Here is a 23,134-nt window from a genome sequence, read left to right on the forward strand (position 1 = left end):
ACCCTGGAGGCTCAAACACAGCCTGTGTAAAAACACAAGCAGGCCCCTACTATCTGTCATTCATTATCAGCAAAGATGAACTAGGCCAAAGTTTTAAACTAGCAAAGTCTCAAAGGCTCTGCTTCTTTCTTTTTGCGGCACAATCCGTACAGAATTTGAATTACACAGTTTGGGGCAAAAGCACACATCTCAACACTTGTGACAAACACCAGGCAACAAATTCAACAAAAGCAATTCTTAGTGCTCAGAGAACCCTCCACTGTTCCATTAAAGTGCAGCTTTAAATCACGAGGAGAGTTAAGTGTTTTTTATCTCCCCAGGGAGCTCTGCTTTGTCTGGAGTTCAGCAGGCAGTCAGAAACACTGCCGCTAACAGACAGGAGTGCTAACACAAAACAAAGAATAACTGATCTTTTTATGGGTTCATAGGCGGCAAACATACGGAAGCAACGACACGTAAAGACATAACTCTAGCAGAACAAATAACTTTCATTAGAACCATACCTCACTGCTCCATATCCAACTTGAGAAATCGCAATAAAGGCTTTTACACACCAAACGTAGTTCACCATTTCCATCGATTTGGACGTCAATACAGTGAGGTAATCATGTGTGTGATTGATTTTTGTGAACCCTTACAAGCAACATGAACTACCTTGACTAATCACTCTTGTTTCTCTGTTTTTGGCATGTGTTGGTGTCAACCAAGCTGATGGATTGGTTGTGTCCTACCAATGAGAACCTTTCGCATACCACAAAAAGGATACTGTGTCTTCTTGAAGGGTGGTGCTACATCTCCAGAAGCAGCTCTAAATCATCACACACTGAGGTACCAGGATTTGAGTTCTCTGCTATTGGCTGCATCCAAATGCTTACATAAAATAATATTGCCTCATCCTTAGCTCAGAAACACAGCCACCAGCTTTATAAAACCACTGATTAATTCCTTTAATAAACGTCTACCCAAGTCCTTCACTTCGATTTATAGGTTCTTCACATTCACAAATCTCTATTACAAACATGATTCTTTATGGAGACAAAAGTGGTTCTTTTATGGCATTGCTCAAATAACCATTTAAGCATCTTTAAAAGTGCACAGAGGCTGAGCAGATATTGCTGCTGTATGGCAGCGACGGAGTGGAGGTGAGAACATCTGTAGCCGGCTGTGCAGAATCCCCCACACACGTCACGTAAACACATTCTGTAACAGCTGACCTGAGGAGGAAGGACGAGAGCAGGACAATACAACAGACAACATAAGCAGATGTTTAGAACAGCTGGCTAGATCTGGACGATCATTCTGGGTGAAAGTGGCAGCAGAGAAATCAGTCCTAATTAATAACTCTTATTAACATAGCTCTAGCTGACTCTAGGATGCCCCACGAATCAAGACTTAATGATCGTAAATAATGGATAATATCACATTTTACATGCATATTTGTATTTGAATTTTATACTACAGAGATTTTAGTTAGAAACTGATATAATCGTCAGGTGTCAGGTGTTCTTCCACTAATCAGCCATAAACGGTGCTTTAATCCAATCTTCGGACTTGCATAGCTAACACAGCCACATCATTTAGGCTATATATAGACCACCTGGTCATTTGACTAGCATCTGGGTTGTATCCAGAGGTGTCAAGTAGTGAAGTACAAATACTTCATTACCTCACTTAAGTAGAAATCTTGGTTATCTATATATTACTGGAGTAGCTATTTTTTACTTTTTACTCCATTCCTTACATTTTCAAGCTATTACCTGTACTTTCTACTCCTTACATTTTAAAAATAGCCTCATTACTCTTATTAAAAAAAAGAAAAAGAAAAAAAAACCTATCCAGAAAATTCGTGCCATCCGGAAAGTGTGACATAGCAGACGTATGTAGTCCATTTTGAAGATGTCCATGGCAGAGACTCAAGAGAACTGGAGTGAATGTCTGTCTAACTGAGCTCCACATTTACATTCCAATAAAGCTTATTGATAACACGCCTCTGAAGTTTTTACACCATTACAATTCGTATAGTCAACTACTCACCATATTTTCCGTTCCATGAAACACATGTTAATGCTCAGTAGTTTACAGAGATGCTCCTTTAATATATTTGATATTATTAAAATGCATTCATTTTCAAAGGGCAGCTATGCAGCTGAAACAGGTAGTCTAGTGCATCACAACATTTTTCAACATGAACATTTTAAGAGAACATTGTCGTCATTATGGCTTTTAGAAAAATGTTTTTGGGGAGGTGAGGTAGTGCACTATAGACTCCTGTGGCACAGCCAAAGCTTTTGGCATTTGTTTGCCCTGCATTACATTACTTTTCTGCTTGAAGTAGTTTTGAAACCAGTACGTTTACACTGTTACTTGAGTAAAATGCTTTAGTTGATACTTTACCTTCTATAGAAGTCTTTTTAAACCCTTGTATCTTATTGCTGATAATAATATTGCTGTGTGGGATGGAATATGCAAATTTGCTTATTACTCAGCTATTATTACTGGTGTTTTGGTTGTACTGGGAGGAGTTTTGGCCTTGGAATGCTGCTAAATGTGACTCAACTGAGTTTCAGATCAACTCCTGATGCATGAAGTGACCAGGTGTAAACAGGGTGGTAGTATTCTGCTAATTATGTAATTATGTGTTTATTATGTGCATAGTGTGACACTGCATTGTTTTTAAAAATGTTTAAATGTGTGATCCAGCTATAATTACCTTACACTGCTGTAGTAAAACTACTCCGTTTTTGCCACGCGCTGAGCAGTATACTAGGGCTGGGTGGTATAATAAAAAAATTATATTTCCAAATGAGGACAGTATCTCAGAATTACGACATGCACAGTATGACATCTCAAATTGCTGTTCTGTGTCTATCTAGCACACGGCCAAATAAGCTCATTCCCCCATGTTGCAGGGTGGGAGCTCACTGATTGGTGATGGCACCAAGCTAAAATAAATGCATTGTATACTTTGTGAACATAAGCGCGTATGAGTATATCTGGCAAAATGTGGCAAAATGTGGACACAGAAGTAGCACAGATGAAAAAGAAATTAGGTGAAAACAGGTGTGTAACACAATTAATAACATCTCTTAGTCATTTTTCTCTTCCATTAGTCATTATTCTACAAGCCAGCTGCCAGCAGGACACACAACTGCTCCACACACACAGATAAAAACAGAATGACTCAGCCACTCTGATTTGGCAGAGAAAATTGTGAACAAACAGACAGCAGCGCATTCCTTCAGTGAATTCATTTAATTGTGTTCAGTGACAGCGTGTGGTTCCTGCATCTCACACAGCAGCCAATGAGAAATGAGACCAAACACCTTCTCTGGTTTCCAGTATTGCAGCAAACTAAGGACTAACATTAGGATAAACATCCTAAACTTTACCGGATCTAGATAACTCTAGTGCTAAAATGCTCAGATGGAGTTAACTTGCAGAATTTGCAACTTTTTACCTTAGGCTTACCCAGCTAGGAATTCCCACGGCTCACTTCATTTCAGCGAGGACAGTGAGTGAATCAAGCAGGTCTGTGGTGTAACAGTCAACGTTTTGACTGTTATATGACATATTCAGCTCATCTTCATGTTCAGGTGCAGGAGAGTGATAGCTCAGTGGAGGGAAAAGTGGGCTGCTCTGGCAAAAAAAAGCCTTCATCTGGTTTCTGGTACCATTCCCACAGATGGTCTTCACCAGCACGCCCATGGGCAGTCTGAAGCTGTCTGAGTTGGTAGAGTAAGCATTACACAGAATCACAATCACACTTATAGCCCAGAAAGAGAGTCTCCTCTCAAAAAACATGCCGGGTACATTAAAAATCATCATTATCAGCCAGTGAACATTCAAATAGCTTTCTTCTACTACACTGTATAGTTTTTGCTGTGGCTATAATTGATTGTGTTTGGAAAAAACAAAAATAAACATTTATTTTTCTTAAAATGGAATAGATGTATTGTGTAATCACACTAAACATCTAATGTATGGAAAGTCAACTCTCAGCATTTCCTTTTCTGCAGAAAAAAGAAAAACACGGATGAAACTGGCTGATTAGAGAAGTAAAGCTCTAGCTTACTAGAACATGAAATATGCAGAACAATTACACGCCCAAAGCTGTAGTGTCACCAGCTCAATCAAAAACCACTTTAATCTGCAGTGATACACTGGAGTAAAAAATAGGGGTTAAAAACACAGAAACCATAAATTCAGACATGAATTTCACCTATAGAAGACCTCAGACCCCATACATTGTGGGCCTTCTGTTATACACTTTCTGTCTGTTTGATGGAGTAAACACAGAATGAGGGGGTTGTATGAACATGTTTGCGAGTAAATGAGTCATTTATTAGTCTGTTATTTGTGTGAGCACACACACACATACTCACCATGCAGTGCAGTCTGTCTTTTTGCCTTTTGTGTCCAGTTTTCACAGTGTGCCCCCTGTACCCCAAACCTGGTCTACAGCATCTGAATGTTTCTTCTGTAGTACTGTACTAAAAAATGAACAAAACCATAATAAGGGAAGTCTGGATAAAGATTGCTGTGAGCTTAGAATCGTAGCTTCTAATAGCACTAGCTGTCTTATATTCTTTAGGCCAGACGTATTTAAACTTCCTCCCTCCACACATCTCACATGATTCTAAATCTGACCATTTATTATTTGTCCATTGTTTACTATAAAGTAAACTAAGGTTGCTTGGGTTAAGATACTCTTCTCTACCTCTTGCTGTGTCTAACTGGTGGATTTGTGTGTCTTTAATCTCATCTATAATTGGTGGATTTGTGCATCCCTCAATGGTTTTGTGTGAAACTGACCAATGGGCACTCAAAGATGTCTTCTGCCTCTTGCTGTGTCTAACTAATTGTCATTTGTGTGATATTTTAAGCAACAAAAAAATCGTACACATGAAATATAAAACTTCAGTATCTCTTCACTCAGTGCTCGAGGTCACATGGGGCCTCTTTTAAGAGAGAGATTGTTCTGACCATTTTGATATTAAACATAATATGCAAGTGCCTTTAAAGGCAACTTTAAGAAGATATGCAAAAAAAAAACAGCCTTAGACTCCAGAGGGTTAATCTGGGTCTGGAAAACAGGTGCGATACATCTACTAAAACTGCACCTGCAAACCTGCACTTCCTCCATGACAAGCAAACGAGTGACTGCAAAACGAGTACCAATATTTAAACCCTTTACTGTTGTTCAGCAACTTCTATAAAACTAACATACATGTTTCATTAAAGTGAGGAGCCGAAGAACTCACTCGAAAGTGCACACTTGTAGTTTAAGGGGTTACGCTTATTTGTATGTACTGATGTATAAATGAATAGATCGATGACGGACAGATAAATGGGGGCATTTATGGATGGACAGATGGATCGGCCACTTGTAGGATTTATAGAGGAATGATGGACGTCACAGACAGTCCGCCGGGAGCTCTGCCGGTGTCTCTCACTCCTGCTGATGAATAGGGCCGCTCGCATATCATCAGCACTGACACACTGCAGAAGGGCAATCAGAGATAGATGAGATGACACATGTGTAGAAGTACAGCACCCTCCAGAATTACAGGCATTACTATATAACGTATCGTACTGCGTCTTCACTACCCTGCCAGCTAGTGGCTTGAGAATTAGATCGGGACCCTGTTTCTGATGGTGTAGTATTATGCTGTTGAATACTCTAATAATATAGTATATTAGCATATAACATATTAATGTAAGACATATTTCTAGCCAATTTGTATTTTTGCTGTAAAATGGATCGAATTGAATTCTGCATTTTCTGAACTGTTACACCACTAATAGACACCTCTTGTCATCATATGACAAATCCTTCAATGAGGTATAACTATTCAAATAAACAAATGCTTATCTTTAGAAATGCATTTCCAGGCCTTACTTTTCTCCAGACACATCAAATCCTTCTATTTAATGCTCGTTTCATCTGGCGTGCTGTTGAGCCAACTCCAAGCACAGCTGGACCACTCACTCACTAAAGACCGTTGTAGTTTTATTGCTCTGCATGCTTTCATACTCATAACACATACTGGAAAAGCGAGTGCATTACAGCTAATACCAGAGATTATACAAAAATTAGCCATAACATAGGCACCACTGGCAGGTGAAGTGAAAAATATTGATTATTTTCATCAGTGGCAATGGCATCTCTTAAGGGGTGGGATATATTCAGCAGCAAGTGAAACGGACGAGCATTAGGATCTGAGGGCCAAATTGTAATGGCTAGACAGCTGGGTCAGTACATCTCCAAAAGATCAGACAGGTATTGTAGGGTGTTCCTGGTATGCAGTGTCCATCTACCAAAGTACCTACCAAAGGTGCTCCAAGTAAAGACAGGTAAGACGGACTAAGGCTCATTGATGCTCGTGGAGACCCCACCTTATGACATGATTTAAAGGATCTGTTGTTACACTGTAGTGCCCAATAACACAGGACACCTTCAGAGGTCTTGTGTTGTCCATGACCCAAATGGTCAGATCTGCAATTTGGTGGCACAAGGGGGACCTACTCAATATTAGGCATATTATGGTGCTAATCTTATGGCTGATTGGTGTATAGTCAGTGATAATATAGGTAATGCTACCAAGAATCTGAGTGAGTGCACTGATTCACAGAGCTAAAAGGCAAGGTAAAGCTAGTTTCCAAAAATGGGCTGCAGTATGAATGTGAACCCAAATGAGGCACCCAACACTTTCCCCAGAGCATGACAAGGTGATGATAGGATGAAACAAGGAACTCTTACGTAAATCAGTACAGTCTTGGGTGTGTTTTCTACTGATACTGCTTTCAGCCTATGCAGTTAACCAGCTGTCACTATGGATCATATTAGTAATCAATTATCTGACGATCATTTTGATCTAAAAACACACTTGGGTCAAAATACTGTAAGAACACCTTTTGTGGACATTTCTACTGTCACTATCATCATGCAAATTACTAACTTCCAATCACAGCCTATTCACAGAGAAGACACATGTTCAAATGGCTAATAGTAATGTTTGCGAACACCCCTTCAAACCGATTGCTGACAAAGATGGGCAAAAGCACAAGTGAGTTTTGTAGAATAGGACCTTCTGGAGCAGATAAACATGAACCCAGTAGGACCTTTCCTAATGCCAGGCGTGGGCTGCCAGCATTAATCTGTGAAGCAGTGGACCTGTGTTCTCTGAAATGATGGAACTCAATCTTATATATTTGAGATGGGCTGGGGAGTTGGGGGTGAGGTGGGAGAGTGATCAAACAACATCCTGACCTCCCTAATGTTCTTGTTGCTGAATTTAATCAAATACCCACAGCAATGCTCCAAAATCTAGTGGAGACAGTTACTCCAACAAAAGCAGGACAAATTCTTTTTTATGCCATTGATTTCAGTACAAAACAATGAATGAGCAGGTGTCCCAATACTTTTGTCCATATAGTATGTGGTTTATCTTTTTTCTCTTTTTGTTATAATTGAAGTGGGAAAAAAGGGATCAGCCAAAATGTGTTTAATGTCAATTAAGTTTGGCCATTTGCCCTTCCAGACTGGTGCTGTGCTGTAATGGACAGAGCAGTCAGAGGTCTGTTACCTCTTTCTCAGGGTAGATCAGGTCAAACAGCTTCATAATTAACCATTTAATCAGACAATGACCAATGATGTCAGTTGCCGAGAGACAGAAATACACACAAACACACACACACACACACACACACACACACACACACACACACACACACACAGAAACACACGCACACACACACACACACACATCAGAATTTCTCAGATTTTATTCTAGTGTTTTGGATCCATTTACAAACACGTCTGTGTTAATTTACCAGCCCGAGCTCTGTGTTCTGTAGGCAATGTGCACATGTGATTGTTTTTTACTAGCCTAATGGTACATGCCTGTGTGTGTGTGTGTGTGTGTGTGTGTGTGCCAACCTGCACAAGTGTTCAGATGTGTTTATTTGTATACAGATGTATCCACTCAAAGGCTCTCTTCTGATGGAGAAGGCAATCTGTGCATGTGCGTGTGGGTGTGTTTTGCTGTGCCTAATGGTACACGAATCATGAGTCTATGAGAGTGTGTCATTGACCGATCAAGAGTTTGACTGTGTGTGTATCCATGACAACTGAACAATAAGAACAATTATTAATAAATATTTGTAATTAATGTTTTCAATAATGTAAAATCGTAGATCATATCTAATATGATGCTCCCAATGTATCAAAAGTGCATGCGCTTTCGTTAGGTTCGTTACAAACGTGCATGAGCTGATGTGTATCGTATTATTATGGGACGAACAGTTGCTGACGTTCCTGTAATGTTGACGTTCTTCCTTAATACCTTAGTTATTGTATACATACACGATATGACCTCAAGCACTATACAATCAAAGGAGTGCTGAGTTACTGTGTGTTCAGTGTGGTCTTGTGCACTGCAATTTGGGACATTTGAGAAACGGGACCATACCAAAAAGCACATGAACACACACACACACACACACACCAATACACAAAACTGTGTGTGAACTTAACACAGAATTGACTGTGTTGGACTAGCTTATAGCTTTCAGAAATATTAGCAAAAAGTAAAAATTAAAACTTTAAGGAATTACTTTACATAATAGTAATCTATTAGTAATAGTAATCTACTGTATCATTTGTAGTGGATGGCATAGCTAAAAACATACAGCTGCGGTGGGAAGTTTAGCCATAGACATAAACTTCATGACAAGAAAGACCCACAGGACAGATACGCTTATAGTTTATACACACTTATATAACTTTGTTCTACGATATCTTTTACTACAAGTGTCTGTATTTGTGGAGTTGGTTAAACACTAAAGGTGTACATCGCAGTAACTGGATTTCTGGACCTCCCAGAGCATTTCCCCATCATATGAATGAGTGGATGAAGGTACTATATGCGAAATTTGGAGACCAGAATTTAAGAATTACAGGTCAGATGTCCGAAAGCAGTACAACCAAAACACTGTACAGACAGGGCTGCAGGGTTTTTACTGGGAGAACGAGTAGGTTTATTTATGTATTAGACTGAAGCGATGTTTTAGTTAAAGTAAAATTTACACAATTTTCTCTTTTTACCTCAAATCTCTCTTAAAATGGAGAATTCTGCAATATTGCTCTACCACCCAGTCCTTTCAGTGACAGTCCTGTATCTCTCAGCTTGTCCAGAAAAGCATGTTTAGAGCGGGTCCTTTAGTGGTGGCTCAATACGCAAACTACACATGCTCACTGTCGGGAGAGCCCAGGAGCAAAAAATACCATCTCTCGCATAATCTCCTCACACAGTCTGAGGAGAGTGTGTTGTGATCGAGGCATACAGTTAGCATCATGCTAACTGGTGGAGCATAAACTTCCATTATTTTAGTCTTGCGGCTCCCATGTAAAACGAAAGCAGCACATTTCAGACACCAAACATGTCAGAACTGAACCAACTACGCTTGGAGAAATTGTATGACATTAGATTTGTCTTCTGACTAAACCATTGTTTTACATTTGAGGAAATAACTTATGTATGTATGAACCTTATAAATAAATAAATACAGCTCAGAAAATACAGCCGCTCAGGAGAGCGTTTCAGAAGGCAGCCTCCTCGAGTCCTCTGCAAAGCCGTCCGTCACCTTTTACCACAGAATGGAGGGGATCACTCTGGAGAAGCGCTGCCCCCTTGTGTTGAGCGTTACACAGCAATACAAGAGAGTTTCAATTACTCATGAGTATTTCAAACACACACCACTTAGATCATGTGAGTTTAGGTGTGGATAACACTTTTTAAAGTGGGATATAGGTTTACATTACTGCAGCATTGAGTTGTTATAATGCAGGCCAATACTCACTTGGACTGTACGTAGAGAAAAACCGGCCCTGCTAAACTGCTAAACATAGAAATAAGGGCAAAGTCACTGTTTTTATTCTAAATGTCTTAGTCATATTCTTTATACTCCCAGTCCCAGGGCTAAAGGGTCGACTAACACACCTAATTCATCTCACCAAGGAGCTGCTATCTACCCAGCTTCATGAAAAAACCTAAACTGAATGCTGTGGGACCAGAGCATTTTACACCTCACATGGCATTTAAGACCACTGATAACAATAATAATAATAGTAATAATAATAATCACACCTGAAATTGATTCCAGGATAAAAGAAGCTCTCTGTAACTCAAGAACATATGACGAAAGATGTTTGCTGAACCTCTCAACAGCAAGGCGCAATCATATTCCAGAAAAGCATCTCTACTATTGCACATCTCTATTATAACCCCCTTGAAGCACCTTTATTTGTGTAACGGAGTGTAGAGATGATCTGAATTGAGCACTGGGTGTCACTGAATGATCTGTGACCACTGTCTTTCAGTTGCAATCATGAAACATTTTATTCCAATCAAAAGTACAGTGTGGAGAGAGTCTGCCAATTCTCTGTGCCCCTCTGCTCTCTCTCCCTAGACAGAGGAACACCTAACGTTTTATACCCTACTACACGTCATATGTTGTTGTACTGTTCCCATATGTAGGATGTCAATGTCTAACCCATAAGAGATATAAATCAGCCCCCACCGTTGCTTAACATACAAAGTACACATGAAGAACACAGCTGGATCCACTTAACATCTCTGTTATTTACTGGAATGTATGTCCAATCTAAACATTCTCCTATATTTATACAGCTCATGTGCAGTTTTACCAAGTTAGGCCTGGGGATGGATCTCGCTCTCCAGTCTAGCCCTTGGTATCTCACCATATTATTCATATAACTCCATACCACTCCTTCAGGTCTATGAACATCTGCATAGCTAATGAATAGACATAGGGATTAACTCACTAGAAATTTTAGTTTAAAATTAGTGACAATTAAAGCAGGGGGATTAGAAAGGCCTCTAGGGGATGTTCTTGGTAGCCTGGATTTGGATGTATAATTCATTTCCAAGCCCCATGTTTACAGTGCACTTCCAAAAGTAATGTAATTGCAGAGCCACATATATATATATTTTTGGCTCTACACTGAGAATATTTGAGTTTGCCATAATAATCTGAGATGACAGATCTCAATTTTAGCTTGATTTTTTTTATATATCTATATCTAGATGTGGTAAACAGTTTAGAACACTTTCTAAAGTGTGAAAACATATAGTTATATATCATATACGTGCCATGTATCTGGTGTTTCTTAAAAGTTTACACTTTGTTTGATTGTATTGGTTATTTAAAAGCATAAACCATCTTGAAAAGTGCTGCTTTTAGGGAAAGCAAGTCATTTTGAAGCTGAGGAAAGGGTAAGGAACAACATAAGCTCTGGGATGTGGAATGTCCTACAATATGGAATATCCTTAAAAAAAAAAAGAAACTAACAACCAGTATTTTACACGTCAGCCAAGGACAACCACAGCAGTTCATCACCCCCCCAAATAACAGTCAGCGATATCACCAACAACCTCCACAGGGCTGGGGTGAAGCTATCACAATCCACTGTTCGAAGAAGACCTAGACAGCAGAGTACCACAAGATGCAAACCTTCATGAGCAGGAGGAATCCGAACACCAGACTGGGATTTGGAAACAAATACATAAAGTATATTCATTAGCTATGCAGATGTTGACATGAAGCAATGGTATGGCGTTGAGGAATAATATGGTGAGGCTTTTGGACTAGACTTGAAAAAGGAGAGCTTAATACAACTGCACATGAGCTGTACAAGTATAGGAACATGTTTACATACATACATTTACATTCCAATGTATGTGACAGAGATGTTAAGTGGATCCAGCTGTGTCTTCATGTGTACTATGTCCAGCAGGATGTTCTCAGACAGAAGTGGCCACTGAGCTTAGAGTGTCACACTGTGTCATCAGTAGGTTGCAACAGGGTTAAATGCAGAATGTGAAATGCATCACAACAAACCACGTGAGGACATTCTCTCTTCTCATTGGTCGAACCTGTCTGAAGCGGAATCAAGAAAGTAAATACAGGTCCTATGTTCTGGACTGTACAATTTTACATGGATTAATGGCAGAGATGGGATTTGTTTATAGTTGCAGGAATGATCTGGGCAACATACCAGGATAACACCTGGCTACAGGAATACACCTGATATTTGGATTGAATTGAAGTCAGATCACATTCTCACCACAAAGGAACCGCTCCAGAGCTTTTTTGGGACTAGACCGAGACCAGACCTCGGTTGTTTTGGTCTACATCTGATTGCGATGATTGTATTTACACTGTGACTCATTTGAGGCAACAGAGGCCTCAATCTCATGTTGTGCTGGTCGGGGTCTTAGCTCTGAGAGCAAAGCCAGCCCCACAGCTTGGCTCAGCTGTTGCTCTTCCACCAGATGTCCATTTTTTCCAGGCATTGATTCCAGTCGGACTGAGAAGCTTCTTCTCCTGTTTATCACTGCCTGGTGTGCAGGGAGGTCCTAAGGTTCTGTTGTCCTCTGGGATGCCCCAGCTATTCTTGAAAGGCGGATGCTGCTGGCACTGTGCTTTTTAAGCCTCTGGATGCCAGCAGCAGGGTTAGAGGGCTTTTCCTCGACTGAATGAGCTCAAGAAAGACATTCATTTTTATAGGGTTTCCCTCCCTCATCTTAATGCAAATAATAAATTGTAAAATAATGAATATTATATGTATACACACAAAACTTTCAACAGATTAATACACTCTCGTTATTTATATCTATTAATAAATATCTATTAACATATTAACAGCTCGTGAGCTCATGGTGGAAACGAGGGATTTCTTTCATCATGTATATAATAAGAAGTAAAAATGACAATGATTAAAGTTGAGAAGATACAGGTAATATTAATATTTATATATCTGTAGTTATATCAGCACCTACCAGCAATCATATCACATATCAACTACTTATTTGTATTTATTATAATTAGTTAAGTTATAATATTAGTTTTGTCATCCTATTTTTTTAACAAATGGCGAATGCACACCTGTATTTTCTACATTATCAATCACTTTTGTCATTTTGCTTAAAATGTATGATACTTTACTTGCTGAATTGCTCAGCTGTTGCTGAGGGGTGGCATGGTGGCGTCACATGCCGTGCGCGTGTGGCACAGCTGCAGGCACCGAGGGTTGTGGGTTCGATCCTGGTTCCTCGTGCCTGCCTGTGTATCCCGGTGCTTTAGGATGTGCATAGCTGGTGTGCTGGCCATGCAATACAAGTGCTGGGTAAAGTGCCGGCTGCTGTGCCGGGCACGCAGGGATCCAACATCTGCTGTACCGTTGTGCAAATGTCCATTATGAAGAAGCCCAACAGAGCTGTGCCATGAAAAGACAAAGAGTGAGATTCAGATAAATTACATTTGGACATATAGTGTACATTAATATCTAGATAGATAGCTTGAACTTAGTTGTCATGTATTGTTGCTGAGTACAAGTTACAAGACAACGAAGGGGGTGCGTCTGCCAGAAGTGTAAAAGGTAGCTAGATGTGCTATATAAATAATAGGTGGCCAAAATGCCTTTAGATTAGGAGCTTAAGCAGCAGTGCGTGTTTAAGAGAATGTGTTTTTAATTAAATGTGAGTGTTTAATCAACAATGAGTTTTTTTTTATTATTATTATAATTATTATTAAACCCCGGAACCATTGTTTCTCACTTGCGGAGTATTTCGGCTTGTTTTGATAGGAGCGCAGATACTCCGTGCAGAGCCTCCGCTGTTGAAGCAGCATGCTAATGTTGCTAACGCAAATTTAGCTCATATTTTCACAACACTTTCTCCTCTGTGAGGTGTTGAAATCATGGCAGTCCCGATGGAAAGCCAGCTTCAGAGCATCTTCGAGGATGTGGTGGTGCGTGTGTGTTTTTGTATGGAAAAAGCGCGTTTTGAGGGTTGCAGGGCATGCTAGCTAAAGAAAATAGCAGCTTTTGGGGGCAAAAATCCAAATAATGTTTTGAACTTCCGGTGTTTTATAAAAACCTCTGAAGTTTAAAGCTGGTCATGAATAACTGGAGCGAATTAATACATCCGTGCAACTTATTTTGTGGCTTTTCTGTCTGCGCTAAAAGCTGTTTGGTTGTCTTTTCAGCTTTGCAAGATGGTGGTTGTGTTTCAGATTGGGGGTAGAAAGGATGTAGGATTGAGGGATTTATTTTAGCCAAAAAAAAAGTCAGTATTTTAATAAGAAACATCTGTACATCACAAAAGCGCCATTTACCTGCATTTACTGCGTTTGGGTGAGATCTTATCCAGATTTAGGGCTGGGCGATATGTAAAAAAAATACTAGCTATATCACAATATACTTTTTTTTGCAATACACAATATTTATCACAATACATGTAGTTCTAATCACAGACTAAAAACATCAGTAGCGACAGATTCTTAAAAACAACTATTCCCGTAAGTAGTGAAACCTGCAGCTGATCAGTGTTTATTAATCGCTACCAGTATCCTCAATATGCTTATAAAAGCATATAGTTATCATGATAACAAAATCGAAAATGATCACCATACGAGAAAATACCGTCATGTTGCCCAGCTCTATCCAGAGTGACTTGACCATTTGAATCATGTTGCACAGGTAGATAAATGTAGCTAGCAGTCTTGCTCGGACACTCTTATTGAGTCTCTGAGAGGTGTTGTTATCCACAGCACTACACCAGACACACTGTAGAGAGCTAGGCATTAAAAAAGATTTTCACACACTAAATCTAAACAGTATGATTCTCAGTCTCTTGCGAAAGTGTGTTATGTACTTTGTTTTGTGCCTGATTTTACTGTGCTTTTGTGGCACCCGCATGTTATACTTTAATTTTAGGGATTGAATATGGAGGCAGGCATACAGTATACGCTTTTAAATTTGGCAGACCCATTCATTTTTGTATTTTTCTGTGTTGTTAATTATTGTTTGAGTTATTGTTTTCTATTTTTTCCCCCCTTAGAAAACAGAAGTCATTGAGGAGGCTTTTGGTGGGTAAGTCACTGAAGATTAGGGGTCCACTGCAGACCAGATTTGTGATGAAGTGTCTACATATTCATTTTGAATACAATATGATTCCATTTGTCCAGAACAAATAAGCAGAAATGTCTTTTCCTGTCATGTGTTCTGAGCTTCGCAATAATGTGAAACTGATGCATGTTTTGTCTTTATTGTGTAAAACTACAGGATGTTTATGGACACCCCTGAAGATGAAAGGACCAAACTGATCAGCTGTTTAGGAGCGTTCAGGCAGTATTGGAGCAGTCTTCCTGAGGTTAGTTACGCTTAACAGTGCATGTCCATTTGTGCCACTCTGCTTTAGGGGATTGTCTGCCAAAGTCATAAAAAATCTTTTTGCTCAATCGGCTGCTTTCTAAAAGGGGAGTTCTACTGAACAGTTAAGACATAAACAAAGTCATTAAGAGTGTTGTAATGAGAAATCCATTCTTTAATTGTCAGATACTGGACAATGGGCACACACTGTAATAGATACTCTTGGAAGCAGAACTTCCTTTTATTCACTTCATTATGTGGTGTTTTTCTTTTTGCAGGAGTCCCATGAGCAGTGTGTACAATGGATTGTGCGGTTCATCCACAGCCAGCACAGCCCGAAACGCATTTCCTTCCTCTATGACTGCCTAGCCATGGCTGTGGAGACCAGCTTGCTGCCTCCTAGGTAATCATATAGATGCATTGTATATTCGAGATTAGGAGAGCTAGAACTTAGAACTGTAAAAACACCACGTATAGGTTAATAGATTAAAATCAATTTTCAAAACAAGACTACAGTGTTTTCATTAATGTAGCTATGTTACATTTAAATGGGAAATTCACATAGTTTTAGTCTCTATAAATTAAAGGTAAAGATGTAAACAAAGACATGGGTTTGGTGTGACGCTTCTTTCTAGAGAAGTCTGAGTTGTTACTATGCAGTCATTATATATTGGTTGTTTACATGCTGTATCTGATTCATCTTAATCGCTCTTTCTATGGTGTTTGTAGGTATTCACTGTTCTCTGAACATTGAGCAGACACATCACATATACAGAAAAACCTGTTGTGATGTATTTTTATTATTTATATTATTGCCCACTGCTGCATAATCTACACATTTTAAACATGAAATAAGTGGTTTGGATTGAATTGAATTGGTTTTGTTTGCCCTGTTTCTTAGATAGCTGCTTACAAATTGTATTGGTGTTTTGCCATATTGGTATATTACTGGATTTCAATGAAATGGAGTCTGTGAATTATTCGTTAAACTGTATTTGTGTGTATTTGTGTGTGTATGTGTGTTTAGGATGGTGTGCCACACTCTCATCAATTCGGAAACTCTGGAGTGGGAACGCACCCAGCTCTGGGCTCTGACCTTCAAACTCATCCGTAAAATCATCGGTGGAGTGGATTATAAGGTAGAGTGGAAGCTTCACTTTTAATAAGAACTATTTGACATTCTGCTGCTCATGGTTTTACATTTCCAATTATAACAATTGGCTTAGATTTCAAATCATGCTACAGAAATGAATTAAAGTGCAAACGTTGACAAACTGTTTACCTGAAGGTGTTAATCCATTCATTAAAGTGTGATTGTTTATTGACTGTGACAGCAATACTATGGTTAAAATGGTTTAAAATAAAATAAAATTTATTGCAATTTACCTAAAACCACTTAACTTACTGTTTATGTTTTGGGACAGGGTGTAAGAGACCTGCTGAAGACTGTTCTGGATAAAATTCAGACCATCCCCAACCTGGTCAGCTCGGCAGTAGTGCATCAACTCTTGTCTGCGCGAGAGGTGCAGTTCACTTCCCTCCACAGTCATTATAGCCCCATGCTATAACTACAGGAACTATAACTGTCATTTATAACATGTGTTATGGTTTTTAAAGATAGTCACTGTGCAACATATTCCCATGAACAGTAAGTTTAGTTAAATTGAGTGATGTTTTTACAGAGCTTTTGTTTGCTGGCAACATTGTTCAGGTTTTCATATACAGTAATAGCTGCATCTTTATTTACAATTCACTTACAAAATCTATAGAAAAAATTGCTTTTAGCTGAATAACAAAAGCAGAGTTAGTCAGCTAAGGCTGCAACTGATAGATTGACTAATCGAGAGGGGATGCCCCCAGAATGAAACAATTGAATTGTTTAATCTAATAAAAAACGACCCGGTTATTGTTGTTATTCCTAATCCCAACACTTGGGACAAGTTTTAAATAATATGTAATAATAATTACGTATTATTTATAAATAATAATTTATAATATAGTTTATACGTTTATAAACGTAACATATTAATTAAGGTCATATATAAGCCCTTTGTGGTCCGTGTCAGCTGTGTCAGAACAGAGAAAGTACAAAAATGTGACATACAAGGGATTTTTGGGGGGGGGGGAATGGGAACCACTGTATAATTACTAATGTGAATCTCTTCTCTTGTTGAAGGTGGTGGAGTACATACTGGACAGAAATGCGTGTCTCTTGCCAGCTTATTTTGCTGTGAATGAAATCCGGAAACTCTACACTGAGGGACAGCTCTCACACTGGGTAAAGCACACACATGCGCACACTCATGGACTGCATTTCAGCAGGGGGGTTACATGCATGCTCACACTCTCACATGCTGCATTTCAGCCATAGCTCAAGAGTTTGGATGCCTTTTGATGCGTTTACATGACAATACAAAAATGAGGCAGTAAAATGATACGATACTAGTTAGTTTGCTGCCAATTCAGTTCAGTGCAATGTACTTTGGTTTAGGGCCATATGATTCCAGAGTTTGATTCTGATGTGATCCAACATGATTGCATTTAGTTACATTTAGCATGCAGTGATGTGTCTTAAGGGACAGTAATTTCATGCTGACTCACAGTCTCTACATTAATTATATCATTAATTTTGTAAACAAAGACCCTAAAGACACTTTCGGGTCAATAACCGTTGGCAGACTTAAACATTGGGAGATGCTAAATGTGCCATAGAATGCATTTGTTCCCAGATAGATACTGCATGTCAGTCTTACATACTGAAAAATACTCACTGTATTCACTGTAATACATTTTGTAATCTATAAAAAATATATGTATATTGTACTATTACAGTTTTTATTTAATAGTTTTTCTCCCCCCCCCTCAGCTTTTAGGCAGCCTGATATCAGACTTTGTGGACAGTTTCCGACCCACTGCAAGGATAAACTCCATTTGTGGTGAGACTGAAACATGCATCATATTTTATTTTCTATGACATTATTGGTCTCATTCAGATGTTTTTGACCTAACATCTGACAAAGGTAACACTAAATTTTAAGTTTTAATCTAAGTTTTCTAAGTTTTAATCCTGACTGTGGAACAAGGCCTTCAATTAAGGCTAAAGAAGAATACACCCACCTCCATTATATGCAAACGTATGCTAGCCACCTAATGGGGTTGGAGTAGTATGCGCTCATTACAATTAAGTGTCTTTTTGTTTTTAAAGCTGTTCTAGATTAAACACAAATGTTAAAATCTTTGAACACATGTCATGTTTAAATGTTAAAATATTACAAGCTATGTAGTAAACATGTGTTCTACTTGGGATGTTGTACAAGTACAAGTAACAAGTTTTAGAAGTTATCGATGAGATTATTTGTTTTATGTTACCTATCTATTTGTTTGTGAACACCCCTTCTAATGAATGCTTTCAGCCACTGTGAGTTGTGCTTATTGCTGACACAGATGTGCAAAAGCACGTAGAATAGGATATAGAACAGAGATAAACATGAATGGGCCCACATGGGCTAGAGGGATATAAAAACCCCCAGCATTACGCAGGGGAACTGTGAACTATGGAATGAAGGTGTCCCCTCTTTTGGGATGAGTTGGGAATGAGGTGGGATGGTGATCATCCACCATACTCTTTGGATTTCGGTAGCAATAATGAATGAGCCATACTTTTGCCCATATAGTGTAACGCTGTCTCTGTTTGTGTTTGAATGGGCCGTGCTGCAGTGGAGGGTAATATCTTTTTGTGTACTGGCTAATGTTTTGTGTGTGTATGTGTGTTAGGTCGCTGTAGTCTCCTCCCTGTGGTGAATAACTCTGGAGCGATCTGTAACTCATGGAAGCTGGATCCAACCACCCTGCGCTTCCCTCTGAGAGGCATGCTGCCCTATGATAAGGTACTACCCTCCCACACGCAGTGCACACACTTACTTTTAGTCCCTCAGAGATCTGCTCAACAGCACTGCACTGGCTCAAGGCTGATTTTATACTTGGGTGTAGATGCACATCTCAGTACCTCTGAACCTGCGCGGGCATTGTGGGCAAATGTTCACAGAGGTGTCTGCCAGCACACTTGAATTTAACATGAATGTTAAACCAAGGTTCAGGGTCCACACAACACTTCCAGAGAGGCTTTTAGCATTGGATTAACTCTCTGCTTCCCATGTGTGCAACACGTAGGTGAGATTCTGGAGGTGTGCGTGTTACGACCTCTGTAAGCTTTGCTTACCCACTAACTCCTCCTCTAGGTCAAATGCAGATAGGTAGAGCTGCATCTATTCTTTGCTGGTTAGCATCAGTCAAATTCTTTTGTTGTGAAATATTTTGTGGTCAATATCTGAATTTGCTTGTGCTTCCCTGCTTTAACATAATCACTTCAACTCGGTAAAGGATTGTTAAATTAGCTGATTAGTTGGGTCAGGTGCAAGCAGGGCAAGCACTAAAATTAATTTACAATGAAGACAGTTTCTTCCAGCTTTTCAAGTATTACTCTACCACATAGACACGTAACATAGCAAAACACCATAGCAAATAATACACTTGAGGTTCATGCTATAATGTGAGATATTTGCACTAGTGTGATTTCCCACAGACCTTGAGCATGTAATTATGATTATACTACTGTTCTGTTATCACAGATTGTTAGATTTTAAGATAAAGTAAGACAGAAAATAATGGTAAAATGGTCCCATTAACATCAGGTTATGCCTTTCAGTTGTAAGTCAAAGAACAGTTCATTATTAACTGTGAGCTTTTTCCTCTTCTATAGGACCTGTTTGAGCCCCAGACGGGGTTGCTAAGATATGTGTTGGAGCAACCCTACTCTAGAGATATGGTCTGCAACATGCTTGGCCTGAACAAACAGGTACCCCCCCCCTAATGTTAATTTGTCCCTCTCCCTTTCTCTTTCTTAAATTCACTGACTACCTTTCTACATTTATCTCTCAATCTCTCTCTATGTCTCTCTTTCTATGTCTCTCTCTCTTTCTCTATCTGAGTCTCTCCTGTTCTCTGTTTGTTTCTGTGGATCTGTCTTCCTGTCTTTTATCCACTTGTTTCCCTTAATTCTCTCCCTCTCCTCTGTTCTGTGAGACTTCCTTAGTTAAGCCAGATGCTTTAGAGAGAAAGAGAGAAGAAAATAAAAAGACAGAACGCTGCAGCCTTTTTTAGTCAGTGGGTTTGGTTTTAAGGTCCACTGAAGTAGGTGATTGCAGTGTTAAGGGAATGACAGTGGGGTTCCTTTGCATTGCTTTGTTTTTTGCAAGGCCAGTCTCCAGTATACTCCCTGCCACTCCAGCGCACCTCCAAACTTGCCGTCTTTTGCTTGGCTGTGCAAAACTCTTTCTCTCTCTCTCTCTCTCTCTCTCTTTTTCTCTCTCTCTCTTTCTTTCTGGGTGGGTGTGGGCGGGGCCTCTAGCTGTCCGTCTGTCTCCTATTTCTGACCAATGGCATGCTCTCTTGCTCTTCTGTCTCAGGGAGTATAGCCCCGCCTGTCTCTCTGATACATGTCTGTTGGGGGGTTTGGTTTGGCTTGACTGACGGGGGTACTTGGAGCTGGCCTCCTAGTCACTGTTATTTGTCTTCTTTTTTTTCTTCCTTTATTTTTGTTCTGTCCTGTCTTACCCCGCCCACCTTGCGCCAATGCTCTAGACCCTGAACATTGCTCAGGTATGTTCATAAATCTTACTGTTGTATTGTGACTAACCAGACTCTATGGAAGCTTCTCCATAGTCCAAACAAACTGATCTCATCTAATTTATGACAGAACAAACGCATACATACATACATACATACATACAAACATCTACACCTACATGCACCTACATTCTTACACACGTAGAAATGTGGGTGTTGAAATTACTGCTGCTCTTAAATCCAGACTGCCAAAAACAGTTTTTAGAGGCTGCTTTATTTTGATCTCCCTGCTTTAGGAAAACGAGCCTTTCAATCAGCAAATTAATTCCCCATCCTGGCTGAATCAAGACTTTAAAACCAATTTTCCCCTTCTAAAGTATCACTGATGAAGTCCAGTTCTTAATTCAGATTAACTGTAGTCAGACAAATTTTGGTGTGCAATATTTTACTCTATTTTTGGGAATATGATAGAGCCTTATTGTTAAGAGGGAGCTTCACTTTAAGTTTAATGTTTACTCTCAGCAGAAGATATTGGTTTACCCAGATGTCTACTCTTAGTCTAAAACCACTGTACCTAGAGATAGTGTATTAGCGGAGTATGAGAAAGGTGTTATAGAAATGAAACTTTATTATTAGAACCAGATCTGTGGTTTTGAGTACCACGTGCAATTTTGCAGTGCTCCACTCCTACAGTTGATTTTTTTTTTTTTTTTTTTTTTTTTGTGATCGGAAGTTTACGTACACTCATTATGGACGTGAGTGTCTTGACAACACTGTGCTATGGATGATGTTACTTTTTCTGGTACAGGATGAGCTACAACATGCAACTTAAATAGAAAAACAACAAGAATGTGGGGCACAAGTTTGATTGTTTTAGGGATTTCTGAAATCAACACTGGATCATAATGATCTATACAGATAATATACAAAATTTACATACAGCCGTTTTAATTAGATTTTAATGGTATTCAAAGTTCCAAAGTGTATTTTAATACACAGCTGACCACATGGACAAAAACCTTCTTGAGGAATGTTTCATGGTCCGATGAATCAAAAAAGTTGATATGGATGAGGAATTAATTCCCAAATAACATTGTGCCAACTGTTAAGCATGGTGGTGGTAGCAGTATGCTCTGAGGTTGTTTTGCTTCAAGTGGAACTGGTACATTGCACAAAGTGGATAGCATAACCTGAAACCATCAGCTAGATTGGGGTGGGCAACGGGGGGCAGAGTCTAGCACAGTTGGCTCTAGCAGACCTACTAAACCTGGCATGTAAAGGGTGAGTTGAATCAACATTTAATTATTCTACAGATCTGCTGTATGTAAAGATTTCAGAAGAGCCACAAATATAAAAAAAATGGGATTCACATTGTTGTATGTTTATTACAGATGTAAACACTGTAAAACTTAACAATATTTACATATTCAAACTCTTAATATTATTATTATTATTTATTACTACTACTATTGTTTCAATATAATGAGGGAAATTACTTTTTCCATGATGAGGGCGGCCTTTAAAATTAGTAGTTGGTTGAAGACTTACGAACCACAGCAGCATCTCTGAACACCTCTACTACACAGTCTTCAAAGTGCAACACTGAGTGCAGGAGAATATTTAGCTGGTTTCAGATGGTCTAAGCTGGTCTTTGATGGTCAGTATGGTTGAAAACATACCCTATGTTGGGACAGTGGTACGCAAAAGTTTGGGCACCACTGGTGAAAATTTCTATTTGATGAGTAACTGTATGACTTTCAAATATCAGGGAAAGAGAAAACATTATTTTAATATTTGAATATGAATACAAAAAGGAAAAAAGTGCCATGAAAAACTTTGGGCACTCCAAGAGATCTGAACTTTTATCAAAGTCTCAGACCTTGATTACTGTTTTAAATCTATGACTTATGCTTCTTTAGCAAAGATGCAAAAGGTCTAAGCACCTGCCTTTGCTCAGTTTAAAATCTAATTTGAAAATGGCAGGAGAAAAAAGGGTGAAGAAATTATGAAAAGAAGACCTTTCCAACTGTCACGCACTGGGTGGATTATATGGGAATGTATTGCAGCCAGTGGCACAGGCAACATTTTATTGGTAGAGACAAGAATAGATTCAGTTAAATACATTACATCACCTGTAACCAAGATTAAGAGAGGAAGGCTTCAACAACAGGATAATGATCATGAACAAACATCAAAACTAGGGCTGGGCAATATGTAAAAAATATTATATCACGATTTTTATCAAGATACATGTAATTACAGACTAAATACATC

The 23,134-nt window shown here is 39.1% G+C and overlaps 1 protein-coding gene across 4 annotated transcripts in view; it reads left to right on the plus strand.

The window, feature by feature from the left end:
* Positions 1–811: 811 nt before the first annotated feature.
* The window catches only part of med23 (mediator complex subunit 23), a 40,651-nt gene continuing 18,328 nt past the window's right edge, over positions 812–23,134 (plus strand). Inside the window, exons 1-11 of one of the 4 annotated variants that reach the window (XM_072677468.1) lie at positions 812–828; positions 14,925–14,956; positions 15,149–15,236; positions 15,514–15,638; positions 16,263–16,374; positions 16,660–16,758; positions 17,412–17,513; positions 18,102–18,171; positions 19,010–19,122; positions 19,995–20,090; positions 20,876–20,893. In XM_072677468.1, coding sequence (XP_072533569.1) covers positions 15,150–15,236; positions 15,514–15,638; positions 16,263–16,374; positions 16,660–16,758; positions 17,412–17,513; positions 18,102–18,171; positions 19,010–19,122; positions 19,995–20,090; positions 20,876–20,893 — 822 coding nt within the window. In that variant the 5' untranslated portion in view covers positions 812–828; positions 14,925–14,956; position 15,149. Of the gene's footprint in view, positions 829–13,289; positions 13,323–13,686; positions 13,834–14,924; positions 14,957–15,148; positions 15,237–15,513; positions 15,639–16,262; positions 16,375–16,659; positions 16,759–17,411; positions 17,514–18,101; positions 18,172–19,009; positions 19,123–19,994; positions 20,091–20,875; positions 20,894–23,134 lie in introns of those variants that run through there. The other 3 variants (XM_072677458.1, XM_072677439.1, XM_072677449.1) reach the window with 3 other exon arrangements.

Source organism: Salminus brasiliensis, chromosome 1 (assembly GCF_030463535.1).
Source record: "Salminus brasiliensis chromosome 1, fSalBra1.hap2, whole genome shotgun sequence".
Lineage (NCBI taxonomy): Eukaryota > Metazoa > Chordata > Actinopteri > Characiformes > Bryconidae > Salminus > Salminus brasiliensis.